General features: G+C 32.2%; 1 protein-coding gene across 2 annotated transcripts; it reads left to right on the forward strand.

Moving 5' to 3' along the window:
* The first annotated feature begins 7,158 nt into the window (after positions 1–7,158).
* Positions 7,159–10,836, forward strand: LOC140957064 (ruBisCO large subunit-binding protein subunit alpha). 2 transcript variants are annotated; one of them, XM_073414139.1, is made up of 8 exons: positions 7,159–7,382; positions 7,473–7,662; positions 8,175–8,296; positions 8,476–8,683; positions 8,792–8,937; positions 9,020–9,326; positions 9,607–10,058; positions 10,320–10,836. In XM_073414139.1, the coding sequence occupies exons 1-8, from the start codon at positions 7,326–7,328 to the stop codon at positions 10,623–10,625; spliced, it is 1,788 nt and encodes a 595-aa protein (XP_073270240.1). In that variant the 5' UTR covers positions 7,159–7,325; the 3' UTR covers positions 10,626–10,836. The 2 variants fall into 2 exon arrangements, with proteins under 2 accessions (XP_073270240.1, XP_073270239.1); XM_073414138.1 differs by having other exon boundaries at positions 7,162–7,382; positions 7,467–7,662.
* The last annotated feature ends 4,264 nt before the right edge of the window (positions 10,837–15,100 follow it).

The raw sequence follows: 15,100 nt of genomic DNA on the forward strand, positions 1-15,100 counted from the left end.
AAGTCAACTTCACATGATGTCTAAAATTTAAATCACGTATATTTTTTAAAGAGTCTATTTTTATTTTTTTAATATTAATAGACAATACCATTCTTCTATTAATATCTTTCTTTTTGGTAAATTTATTTATAATCTTGCTTCCTAAAATAAGTTATCTAGAACCTTTAGTTATTCAAAAAAAATTTATAGTTAAATTTATAAATATGGAAAAATGAATAAAATAAAATAAAAATATTGATAATTAAACTAACTGTTAATTTTACTTCATTTAATTTACTTTTTATTTTCAATAAATTCTAATCAAGCGATGTTTTATTCTTATGTTTTTTTTTATATTTTATCCCAGCTTTAAAATATCTGAATTGTATAAAATTTTGTTAGACTTTGAGAGAATATACGAAACATTTTTTAAAATTTGAGATTAAAACAAAATTTTCAGTTATTTTATACTTTTTTTTTTTTACAAAATATCGATATTACGCACTATAATTTTTATAATCTTTCATTTTATATAGAAATATAGTAAAGATTAAAATAATCTATATCCGCCTTCGTTTTAAATTTTGAAAAAATAATTACGAAAATGTTTTCACATTAAATTTGTAAATAACATTTTATTCGAAAATAACAATTTTGTCAATAACTAAATGATATTATGATTTTAAAAAAAAGTTACAGAAAGTTAGAACATATAAATATATATATCAATTACTAATAGAAACAAAAATGGTGTCTTGGTCTGTTTTTGCTCTTTCAATTTTACTTTTATGATGATATCAATATTACACTTTTATTTTTATTAATTTCAACAAATATTTTTGTTTTTATTTTTTTAATTACAACAATTCAAATAGCACTTTAGTTTTTTTCGATAATTATAAAAAAAATTGTATACACATAATAGCTAGAATATGTTGAAAATTAATATTCAAAATAGGTGTATTGAATATTTGAATGTTGAAAATAAGAATTGTAAAAATTAGAAATTTTTGTGTGATGATGAAGGTAATGATGTAATTTATTTTTTGGATTATTATCAAAGAAATTCTATAAATAGCCTCACCATTTGTGAAGAAATTCACAATTGAGTTGAGAGAAAAATATTATAAAGTGTGTAGTTTGATAATTTTGAGAGTTTGATATTTTTATTTTTTACCATAAATTTTTATTTTTTCATAACACGTTATCAGCACGAATCTCTAAAAGTCCTCTATATTTTTCCAAGCTCCCAAACAGAAGAAAAAGGTAACAAAAGTAATAATATTTATTTTACTGTTTATTTATTTAGTGTGTATATATTTAATATATAATATAATGTTATTATATAATAAAGATCAGAAATAATAAAAATAAATTTTTCAAAAAACTTGTTATAAATCTTGGGAGGAAGTTAAGACGACATCCCACATTCCCGGTAAGGGATACGACAAGTATAAAAGCCTATAATATTTTTAAACAAAATAACTTAAGACACCTCATTATAATAATGTGATATGATATACATAATTATTTAAACATGACTAATATTATATACATCATATTATTACTATAAAATTATACAAATACGTACATTTATTTTTTTGTACACCAACGGTCATAAACGGTAACAAAACGGCTAGTTTTTGCCATATAAATATGATCTCACAAACACATTCAATCACTACAACTTTCTTTTCTTCTCTAAAAATTATTATTCCTCAAATTTTCAAAGCAAAAAAAAGAGAAGATGGTTTTCTCAAGGTTATTTTTAATTATTTTGGTTATAATACTCACGAATCTTGTATTTATCAGAGAATATCCTCCTCGTGTGTTTTCTTTATTTTTACGAATGCTTGTACTTGTTGTTTATCCATTACTTTGTATTGCAATATTCATTAACTAATAAAATGTATCATAATTTTTTTTAGTACCACCATGTCAAACTTGGCAAAGCTCAAGTTCATTGCTCTTGATATTACGGAGAAAAATTATATGTTATGGACTCTCGATGTATAAATGCATCTTGAGTCATTGGGTTTAAATGAGACCATAAAAGAAAATGGCATATCCACATCACAAGAAAAGGTAAAAGCCATGATATTTTTGCGTCGACATCTCGACGAGAGATTAAAATGTGAATATCTAATTAAAAAAATCCAATGGCTTTCAGGAAGAGATCAAAAGAAAGATTCGAACATATAAGAGAAGGTATACTTTCGATCGCCCGGGATAAATGGAATACGTTGAGATTCTAAGATTTTAAGAAAGTCAGTGATTACAACTCGGCGATGTATCAAATAATCTCACAATTGAAATTTTTTGGGCACGAGATTACTGAATTGGAAATGCTTGAAAAAATATTTCCCACTTTTCACGCATCGAATATAACTCTACAACAACAATATAGAGTGCGTGAATTTTTGAGATATTCTGAACTTATCGCCTGTCTCCTTGTGGCGGAAAAAATAACGAGCTGTTAATGAGAAATCATCAAGCACGACCCACTGGTTCAACGGCGTTTTCTGAAGTAAATGTTGTAAGGAAAAATGAATTTAAATCTGAAAATCAAAATCAAAGTTCTAGACAAGATTTTAGTCGAGGACGAAATCGAGGTCGTGATCGTGGACGTGGAAGTGGTCGTGGTCGTGGACGCGACCGTCGTTTTGAAAATAATCGAGATAGTTACTTCAATAACTCATCTCAAAAGAGTGTCCCAAACCATCCACTGAAAAAACATCATGAGAATATGAGTGTTAATGAGAATCACTCAAAAATATTTGAAATTTCTTGTTTTAAATATGGTACTCCAGGACATTGGTCCCGTATTTGTCGAGCTCCTGAGCACCTTGGTAAACTTTATAAAGAATCAATAAAGGAGAAAGAAAAGGAGACCAAATTCACTGAACACAGTGAACCTTTGAGTGATTCAACTCATTTTGATTCTGGAGATTTTCTGATTGATTTCTCGGACAATGATCAATTTGCTGGTGGAATAGATATGTAAAATATTTTATTTTCCCATGTACTTGTATGATAATGTTTTATCGTGTGTATTGTATTGTATTTTATTTTTATTAATGTATTGTCAGTAATTTTATTTCATTGTATATTTTTTTTTGAAGTTCAATTATGGAAAATGATATGAACAAAGCTGAAGTTTGCATACCTGATAGTGATACAATGCATAATATCATCTGAGATAAAAGATATTTCTTGGAACTAAAACCAACAAAAACAATGGTGAATACAATATCATGTCTTGTAGACTTGATTAAAGGTTGTGATAAAGCACAATTTTTGTTACCTAATGGTAAAATTTTTTTGATCAATGATGCTTTGTATTCACCACAATAGAAAAGAAATTTGTTGAGTTTTAATGATATCTATTCTCATGGGTATGATACTCAAACAATGAATGAAAAGAATGAGAAATATGTGTCTTACCACATATAAATCAAGAAAGAAATATGTGATTGAAAAACTACAAATGCTCTCTACTGAATTGCATTATACACATATAAGTCACATTGAATCAAACATGGTAGTTGATAATTCTTCAATATTAACAAATTGGCATGATCGATTAGGACATCTTGGTTAAACAATGATGCGAAGAATTATAGAAAATACACATGATCATCCGCTGAAAGACCAGAAGATCTTTCAGAATACTAAGTTTCAATGTAAAGCATGTTCTCTTGGAAAACTTATTATAAGACCATCACCAGCCAAAATCCAACCGAATCACTAATGTTTCTTGAACGTATTCAGGGTGATATTTGTTGACCAATTCATCCACCATGTGGATTATTTAGATACTTTATGGTATTGATTGATGCCTCCAGCAGATGGTCGCATGTATGTTTATTGTCAACTTGAAATGTTGCATTTGCAAAATTACTTGCTCAAATAATAAAATTAAGGAATCAATTTTCCGATTATACAATCAAGAAAATTAGACTTGATAATGCTGGTGAATTCACTTCCCAAACTTTCAATGATTATTGTATGTCTATGAGAATCACTGTTGAGCATCATGTTGCTCATGTGCATACACAGAATGAATTGGCTGAATCATTTATTAAACGTCTGCAACTGATTGCTAGACCAATTATTATGAAAACAAAGCTACCTATTTCTATATGGGGACATGCAATTTTACATGCCGCTGCATTAATTCGCATCAGACCAAGTGCATATCATAAATACTTCCCATTGCAGCTTGCATTTGGTAAAGAAACAGACATTTCTCATCTGAAAATTTTTAGATATATGGTGTATGTGCCTATTGCACCACCTCGACGAAAGAAAATGAGACCTCAAAGAAATATTGAAATTTATATCGGTTATGATAGTCCATCAATCATTCGATATCTTGAACCTCAGACAGCGACGTGTTCACAGTACGTTTTGCTGATTGTTATTTTAATGAGAAAATCTTCTCTGCAATGTTAGGGTGAGAAAAGAAACATACCGAAAAGGAAATTACATGGTATGTATCATCATTGTTACATCTGGATCCAAGAACAAAATAATGTGAAAAAAAATGTACAGCAAATTGTGCACTTGCAAAGAATAGCAAATAAAATACCAGATGCATTTACAGATGCAAAAAGGATAACTAAATCATATATACATGATGTAAATGCTCATGCTCGAATTGAAATTCCAAATAAACAAATTGAAAAAACTCATGATGTCGTAAAACGCCTAAAGCGTGGAAGGCCAGTCGGTTCCAAGGATAAAAATCCTAGAAAAAAAATTCATAGAAAAACACGATAATCACAAAATAGAGAATGATGTTCCTGAAGAAACATGTAATGATCGCAAAATAGAGAATGATGTTCCTGAAGAAACACATGAAGATGAAAATGTTATGTCAGAACTACAAACTGATGAGAATCGTGAAATCTCTATCAATTATATTAATACTGGAAAAATATGGGACCGAAAAGATATAGAAAAAATTGATGATATATTTTCTTATAATGTGGCAATTGACATCATAAATGATAATGAAGATCATGAACCAAAATCTTTTGATGAATGTAAAAATCGACAGGATTGGATAAAATGGAAAGATGTCATCCAGGTTGAATTGGATTCGCTAAATAAACGTAATGTTTTTGGACCTATAGTCCTTACACCTGAAGGTGTAAAACCTATTGGATACAAATGGGTTTTTATTCGAAAGCGAAATGAGAAAAATGAAATAGTAAGATATAAAGCTCGACTTGTTGCACAAGGTTTTTCTCAAAGGCCTGGAATTGATTATGAAGAAACGTATTCTCCCGTGATGGATGCAATTACGTTTCGGTATTTGATTAGCTTGGCAGTATCTGAAAATTTAGAAATGCGTCTTATGGATGTTGTTACAGCTTACTTATATTGATCACTTGATAGTAATATATATATGAAATCCCTGAAGGATTTAAGATGCCCGAAGCACAAAGTTCAAAACTCAGAGGATGTTATTCTGTGAAATTACAAAGATCATTATATGGGTTAAAGCAATATGTCCGAATGTGGTATAATCGGTTAAGTGATCACTTGATGAAAAAGAGATATGTAAATAATTCAATATGCCATTGTGTTTTCATTAAGAAAACAACATCCGAATGCGTAATTATTGCTGTATATGTTGATGATTTAAACATCATTTGAACGAATAAGGAAATTCAAGAAGTTGTGTCATACTTGAAGGAATAATTTGAAATGAATGATCTTGGAAAAAACCAAGTATTGTCTGGGTTTACAAATTGAACAAAAAAATATGGAATATTTGTCCACCAGACAAATTATACAGAAAAGATCCTTAAACGTTTTAATATGGATAAATCAAATCATTTAAGTACTCAAATAGTTGTTAGATCATTAAACATAGAAAATGATCCATTCCGTCCATGTGAAGATGATGAAAATATTCTTGGTCTAGAAGTACCATATCTAAGTATTATCGGTGCCCTTATGTATCTTACAAATTGTACAAGGCTTGATATATCTTTTGCCGTAAATTTATTGGCAAGATTTAGCACATATCCAACAAAGAGACACTGGAATGAAATTAAACATATATTCCGTTATCTACGAGGAACGACAAACTTAGGACTTTTGTATTCAAAAGATGCTAATCCAAGTCTGATTGGTTATGCCGATGCTGGATACTTATATGATCCACACAGGGCACGTTCCCAAACTGGATATGTATTTACTCGTGGAGGCACTTCAATTTCTTGGCGTTCACGGAAACAAACACTCGTAACAACTTCATCAAATCATGCCGAGATTATTGCACTACATGAAGCAATCCTTGAATGTGTGTGGTTAAAATCAATGACTCAACATATCCAAATTTCATGCAGATTATCATTTGACGAGAAGCATGTGATACTATATGAAGATAATGCTGCATGTGCTGCTCAAATGAAAGAATGATACATAAAAAGCGACAGAACTAAACATATTCATCATAAGTTCTTCGCATTCACCAAGGAGCTTGAGAAGAATAGATATATTGATGTTCATCACATTCAATCAAGTGAAAACTTATTAGATCTCTTCATAAAGGCACTTCATATGACAATATTCAGAAAGCACATATATAATATTGGGATGCGTAATCTACGAAATTTGTGAAGAATTGTTCGTGTCAACATGAGGAGGATTTTATGTGACTGCACTCTTTTTCTCTTACTATGGTTTTTATCCCAATGGGTTTTTGCTAGTATGGTTTTTAACGAGACAGTATAAAAACACGTAATGAAGACAATCATTATGATCATCATCACAATGAGAGTGTTGAAAATTAATATTCAAAATAGATGTATTGAATATTTGAATGTTGAAAATAAGAGTTGTAAAAATTAGAAATTTTCGTGTGATGATGAAAGTAATGATGTAATTTATTTTTTGGATTTATTACCAAAGAAATTTTATAAATAGTCTCACCATTTGTGAAAAATTCACTATTGAGTTGAGAGAAAAATATTATAAAGTGTGTAGTTTGATAATTTTGATAGTTTGATATTTTTATTTTTTGCAATAAATATATATTTTTTGATAACAGTATATATAATATTTACTAATTAAACAATATTTAATTCTAGGGTGTTATTGTTCATTTTTACTTTAAAAAAATTAAAAGTGAAAATTATTTAACAAATAGTGAAAGGTAACATTTCCAAATCCTGATATCATATTGAGTGGAAACTTCTCGAATTCGTCGCTCTCTATAAGCCCTAGTTGCGATTTTTCACTCTCAACTAACACACTACGCCACCTTCCTTATCCCCAGATTCAGCACCACCAAGAACCCACCTAAACCCGTTTTACACTCTCCCTCGAGAATGGCTTCAGCTAATGCCATATCTACCGCCGCGCTCCTCCCTTCTCCTTCTAAACGGGTAGCTTTTTCTTGAGTTTGTCTTAGATTTTCTTTCTTTACTCGGTTTTGTGTTGTTTTATGCATTTAAATTTCTTAGCTTCAGTTACAGGGTGGATTGAAGGGCCGGAAAGTGAGCCAATTACAGCAGGGGCAGAAGTTTGAGAACAAGCAGGTCAAGAATCGGTTTGTTGTCAGGGCCAGTGCTAAGGAAATTGCGTTCGATCAGAAATCAAGGGCTGCTATGCAATCTGGTATTGATAAGCTTGCTGATGCGGTTGGCCTTACTCTCGGACCCAGGGGTAATTTTTTCTAAAAAGAATTGCTTAATCTGTGAAATTACATTGAATTTGTAGCAGTTGGATGTATATTTAATAGGGAGTATTTATGAGCAACTGCTGAATGTTGCTTTGTTTTCATATGCGTCTCGGGTAGATGGTTTTAAAGGAAGAGTGGAAATTCACGTCTTTTGATAATTATATGGTTGATTTAAGTTGCCTTTAATACGAGTGGAAATTAAGTGGTTGTGGGTCTCGACATCTGTTCATCAGTTGTCTGGCGAGCGATTAGTTTTCGTTAGCTAATTATCGTTCAATGATTAATCTTAGTATTTTGGCATGCTGACACATTTATATTGCGCTTGAATGAAGAGGGATGGATTATTCTGGATGTTCTTTAGTTTCCTCTCATTAGAAAATTGTAGTTGTCGTAGATTGATATTGTTTATGGATCAGTCCATCTGTTTAATGGTTTTGCTATTGGCAAGCATCTAATGTTTGTTTATTTTTTGTCTTTCCGATGTTACGCTACGCAGGAAGAAATGTTGTACTTGATGAATACGGGGCACCAAAGGTGGTCAATGATGGTGTCACAATTGCTCGAGCCATAGAATTGCCTGATGCTATGGAAAATGCTGGTGCTGCTTTGATTAGGGAGGTCTGTTTTTCCAATGTTTTCTCTCTAGCACATGAACATGAAGGAACACCGAACACCATTGCTTTTTGTGAATTTAACAGTTTTTAATAGTGATTGTTAATACTTGATGTTTTCTGTAACTTTCCCCTTGTTTCATTTTCGATTAATCTTGATGTTGAAGCTTTATATTGTGTTTGAAGGTTGCTAGCAAGACCAATGATTCTGCTGGTGATGGGACAACTACAGCATCCATCCTTGCTCGTGAAATTATCAAACTTGGCCTTCTAAGTGTTACCTCCGGGGCAAATCCAGTTTCATTGAAGAAAGGCATCGATAAAACTGTGCAGGGTTTGGTTGATGAGCTTGAGAAAAAATCCAGGCCCATTAAAGGTCGTGATGATATCAAAGGTACTAACCTCTCTATGGATAATTTTTGTGATTTAATATGTCTAATTTTTTAAATGGTGACAGACCCATAGCCTTAATATTGAAAATATCACTGCGTGAATGTTGCAGCCATTGCCACTATCTCTGCCGGAAATGATGATACCATTGGGATAATGATTGCCGATGCTGTTGACAAGGTTGGACCAGATGGTGTCTTATCCATTGAGTCATCATCTTCCTTTGAGACCACAGTTGACGTAGAAGAAGGAATGGAGGTCTCTTTGCATATAATAGATTTTCTTATTCTTTGCTTCTTGTATACTCACCTTTTCATAATGTATTATTTGTTGTTTACAGATTGATCGAGGATACATCTCCCCGCAATTTGTCACCAACCAAGAGAAGCTGCTTGTTGAATTTGAGAATGCGAGAATATTAGTCACGGACCAGAAGATTTCTGCTATCAAGGATATTATTCCCTTGCTTGAGAAGACTACTCAGTTACGAGCTCCTTTGCTCATCATTGCTGAAGATGTCACCGGAGAAGCTTTGGCAACTCTTGTTGTAAACAAGCTTAGGGGTGTTCTGAATGTTGCTGCCATCAAAGCTCCGGGTTTTGGAGAAAGAAGAAAAGCACTTCTTCAAGATATTGCCATCTTGACGGGTAAACACAATTTTTCGGAAAGACTACTGCATGATGATTCTTACATATAATATATGCCAACAAGAAAAGTACCCGATCCTTAATAACCTTGGTGAGGAGTGAAAGGAAGAAGGTTTATTTGGCAAATTTTTTGGAAATGAATGAGAGCATTAATTAATTACGAAGTTATACTAATATTTATTTTTATTAATCGACTGCTGTGTTTTCTATCCCTGGCTTTTGATAGTATACACAGTTGAGAAGATTTACAACCATTGCGTTCTTATATTTCAATTTTCAGGGGCTGAATATCAAGCTACTGATTTGGCCTTGCTTGTGGAAAACACTGATGTGGATCAGTTGGGTATAGCAAGAAAGATAACCATTAGCAAAGACTCAACCACCATCATTGCTGATGCTGCATCTAAAGATGAGCTCCAGGCTAGGATTGCTCAGCTTAAAAAGGAACTCTCTGAGACAGAGTCAGTTTATGATTCTGAGAAACTTGCTGAAAGAATTGCAAAATTATCTGGTGGGGTTGCCGTGATCAAGGTTGGTGCAGCGACAGAGACCGAGCTCGAGGACCGCAAGCTTCGTATTGAGGATGCCAAAAATGCAACATTTGCTGCTATTGAGGAAGGCATTGTGCCAGGTGGCGGTGCTGCATTAGTGCACCTATCAACTGTTGTTCCAACCATCAAGGAGAAGATTGAAGATGCCGATGAAAGATTAGGCGCCGATATAATTCAAAAGGTATGAGGTGTTTTGATCTTCCATTTTAGTTTGCTACAACTGATTATTAGTTCATACTTTTTAGTCTTCTCAGTGGGTTCTATTCCACTTTTCCTTGAATATAAAGGATAAGTAGTTGTACTAAAATAGGCAATTTTACCTCCTTGGTGGTGAAGATGACTCGAGACAAGAATTGTTAACTGAAATGAAGGTGATTAGCGCTAGCAATCGAAAAATATAGCCTCGAATCAGTTTGCTGTTTCTAAATGTGAAAGATTGCAGGCCCTAGTTGCACCAGCTTCGTTGATTGCGCAAAATGCTGGGGTCGAAGGTGAGGTGGTCGTGGAGAAATTGAAGTCTAGCGATTGGGAGTTTGGTTACAATGCAATGACCGACACGTACGAGAACTTGGTAGAAGCTGGAGTTATTGACCCTGCTAAAGTAACAAGATGTGCACTGCAAAATGCTGCTTCGGTTGCTGGAATGGTGCTTACCACGCAAGCCATAGTTGTGGAGAAACCTAAGCCAAAGATGCCACTAGCAGCTGCTGCTGGTGGCCCGCCAGGTATGGGCAGCTACTCAGTGTGATCAAGCATCGTTTTGCTTTTCTTGTAGGAATTTTGAAAGTGTTTACCATCTGGTCCAATGGTTCTTGGTCGCGGATGGGGTGAACAAGAGACTAAAAGGTTTTTTTTCCCTCTCTAGTTAATCAGTTTCGTGAACTCTAGGAATTGTTTCTTGGTGAGAATCTGAATGTTAAAACCGTGACATAATAAATTATTGTTTCTCGGATGTTGCATCAGTTATCTTAAGTATACTGCCGTAATGGATGTATCTGTTAAGTATACTGCCTTCATTATTTATCATACATCATTGCATTAAAAAACTACAGTATTACTCTATATATAATATTTATTTACATTCATTTATTATTGAAATAGTGAAATTATAATATACCACTATATCTCAAATTTAATTAATCAATTTGAACATTTTTTTATTTACTCATTTTTTCTCGTTATCCAACTCAAATGTTTAAGGAATCACACAATTTTTTTCACATACATTCAGTTAAATGAGCCATATGCATACTCTTCATTACGGGTGTGCATTCGGAGTAGAGGCGACAATATAGGTTGGTCTTGTTGGGTTGGTCGGTCCGCCAAACTATGTAATTGGGTTGAATTCAAATTTATCAACCTTTTTAAAGATGGGCCAGCTTGCGTGGCTAGGTGGGTTNATAGATAGATATAGCGAAAGCTGTGAATTTTTTGTGCAAATATCTTTGGTCAACGTGAAATCAAGAATTTTATTAAAATTTTCTAAAATTTTTTATTTATGAGATGCTCAAATTCAATGAATTATATAAGATTTTCATTTTTTGATAGTTTGGCTAACAAGTAAGACAACCTAATCCGCAATCCACTTTAAATTAGACTTAGTCGAGTATTTCTCAACTCGTCAGGTCGGCGGGCCGGACCAACCCACCGTCAGTTGGGAGGTGAAAATGTTCGGGGGGGTATGTTTGGTTTCATTTTCTACAATTCATTATTGAAAAACATCAAGTTATAAATATATTTTTACGGTGGATGATTACTTTATTTATTTAGATTTCTAATTAAGATAAATATGACAATATAATATATGTGAAGATTTGTATGTTGTAATTTTTTCCTATAAATAGGTTGATTGTGTTCAGTGAAAATTGCACCTGAGTATTGACTCGTTATCTATTTTCTTTATGAATTCTCTATGCTCATCTCTATTTTTTTTATGGTTTATAACACGACTCTCATTTTTATAATTTTATTAATATAATATAACTATCTTAATTTTCTAATAATTTTCCAAAAACATATTATGGTATTATACGATATTTTATTTTATATATTTTAAAATATCTTACAGAACTTAGAAGTCCATTTTTTTGTGCTTTCATGAAATCAGCATATTTTGCCGGAGATTTAGAAACCGATGCATCTTTAGAAAAATACGAATATAAATTACATTATCTAATAGATTTAGCGAAAATCAATAATAATAAAAATTGATATAGCAGTTACGTTTGTTTGACAAGTGGATCCGACCAATATGGTTTGCTGTCGTGTCCGAAATGGCCATTTCGTAATGGGAATGGCATGGCCAAAGACATTTGTTGTAGCGTAACGCTGTTCTTTGACGTGTATAGGTGGTTTCGTGCGAAACACCTGTCTGTTTTTTTTTTTTTTTTTACGAATTGGAACATTTTGACTATAATTTATAATAGACCGATTTACCCTAAATCCCTAATTATTTTTTGAGTAGGTCTCTTGCGATCTCACGAATCTTTATCTGTGCGACGGGTCAACTCTACCGATATTTACAATAAAAAGTAATAATTTTAGCATAAAAAGTAATATTTTTTCATGGATGATCCAAATAAAAGATTCGACCCACGAAATTGATCCATGAGACCGTCTCAAATTTTTTTGTTAATTTTTCACGCATCAGACGGTCTGCAAAGGTACCCTTTTCTTTTGTTTTTTTTAGTTGGGAATCTTAAACCATTTGAACGATATAATAAGGATTAGTTGTGTCAAACATCTCTTGTGAATAATAAAAATAAACATCATATGTAAAATTAATAACATATTAGACTTTGTGTTTTTAAAAATCAGACATAAAACCTCCTATCAAATGAATGACATGTGTTTGATTTTTACTTTTTAAAAAAAAATATGCATTAGCATATTAATATTTTTAGGGGGTTTTATGCATTTTAGATTTTTCATAAAGATGTTGGTGCATTTAACTCTTGTAATAATAATAATATTGAATGTCAATTTTCCCACAAATCTTGAAGTTCTCTTTATGCTGTTATCCAAATAGACAAGAAATTGACCCATTCCAAAGTAATAAGGGGAAGTCTCGACGATCAAGTGGCTTCTTGTCCATTTCCATTCTTGCCCTTGAAAGGGATGATGAAATCGTGTGAGGATTGCTCCTTGCACGATGTTGCAGACGACCACGCGGGTTCTCTCAGAAGCACCACCAACATTTTTTTCTTTTAAATATTTAAATAATTCAAATAATTAATAAAAAAACTAAATAAATAAAAATAAAATTAACGAAAGTAAAGGCGTGATTGAGATGATTTAGTCTTTCTAGATTTGGACAATGATTTATTAAGTTCATAATTTATTTGTTTTAATTATTTGTAATTTTTTAAAATTTTATTTATTTAGTGTATTTTTCTGTATGATTTCGCATTTATTCTTAATTACCATTTTTAATAGAATAAAAAAAATAAATATTTCAACATAAAAAATTAATATTTTAACATAATCTCTGCAACATTATCTTAACCTCACAAAGAACCATGACCATAAAGTTATCAACACTGACAAGGTCGTGAGATGAAGTTTCTCACCAAACATATTATGCCTTCGAACATGCTCTGATATTCCAATCTCGTTTCCTCATTTGTGATTGTTGTGTGATTTTTTTAAGAAATATATTGGTGTACAATAATTACTTCGGTTGGTAGAGTAATAGAAACATAATGTTTGTGTTTCTGCACGATTTTAAAAAGATTTGAGTTGTATTGTTACCGCAAACTATAACTGATACTTCCATAAGAACTCGGGTCATCTGTGACCTGGAGTATTAAATGGATAGCCCAAATCAGAGTCAGTATGCAGAGTACTTTCCTCAGTAGTCGCATGGAGATGCCCAGGACATTCTCTTCCCGGACAGTTTAGAGTTCGAGCTCTCGTGCGAGCTCCCGGGTACTTTCTACCCAGGCTATCTCGAGAAGCACATCACACTCGAGTGTATCGGTATGAGCTATCTAATCTATTAGAATAGTATGGGTTTGACGTGTTTTAGAAGTCATCAGAAGCAAAAGTATGAGCAGCTAATTTGCCGTACTTAGCAGGTGCCAGGTGGACACCGAAAACAAGGTAATCATGAGATTTTATCCTATAAATAGCAAGTATCAATTTCATTTACTTTTTCTGGAATTTTAAACTCTCGAGCACTCACATATATTCTCACATATATCACTTGTATCTTTTTTCTTCACATGCTGATTTAAGTATCGGAGTGGTTACGTCGGATACTCCTCCGGCGCCCATTCACGAGTTCATTTCATTGTCTGCAGGTCACAGTGGAAGTCATTATCCTTACTCAAATTTCCTAAACATAAAATTATCCGCATCATCCGGTGGATTGCTCACACCTCTCATACCCGATTCACCCGGATTATATCAATAACTTTTAAATAGGCAAAAAAATCTTATAATTGACATCAGAGCTAATATCATTTTTTCAATTCTCATTGATTGCAATGAGTGAAATTATTGAGATAGATTGTTGGAGCGTAATAGTTGTTTCAACGGAGTAAAACAATCGAATTTGCTACTGCATTATTTAAAATATTTGAGTTACATCGTTATATATTAAAAAACTCAACTCCGCGGTATTTTCTCACAATGGTGCAATGAATTAAACCTTGGATCTTTCCCACTTGAAGAGAGATTGGTCCGATCAGAGTGTGTTTCACAAGTTCAATTTGTATAAATAAAACTAACTTTGCATTATATTCGCATAACAAATCTCCAATTTGGATGTAACTTTTCGACTAAAGACAAAAAGTAAAAAACATGAAACACACTTTCAAAAAAGAATATGTTTGAAAGTATTTAATCTTCTCGGAAAATAAAGTGAAAAATTAAAGAATAATTTTAAAAGTACAACAAATATATCATACAAAAATATTTACAATAATTATATCGTGAAATTTTGTATCGAATTTATCATTAAATTTTAATAAATGAACTTTTTGTATTAAATTTTTTATATTGTAAAAAATAATATAAAAATTCAATTGTATATATAACATTTTTCATAGTTAAAAGTTACCCAAATCTATCATGCGAAAGAAAATACAATCGCGTAATTAGCGGAGCTTTTACTTTACTAGTTGCTACCACCGCTAGGCCCCTCAACATCCTAAAATAATTGAACAGTCCTTTTCTCCTTCATGTGAATTTTGTTTGGACAAGACACCGAGTTCGTAGTCA

This window comes from Primulina huaijiensis, chromosome 14 (assembly GCF_012295235.1).
Source record: "Primulina huaijiensis isolate GDHJ02 chromosome 14, ASM1229523v2, whole genome shotgun sequence".
NCBI lineage: Eukaryota > Viridiplantae > Streptophyta > Magnoliopsida > Lamiales > Gesneriaceae > Primulina > Primulina huaijiensis.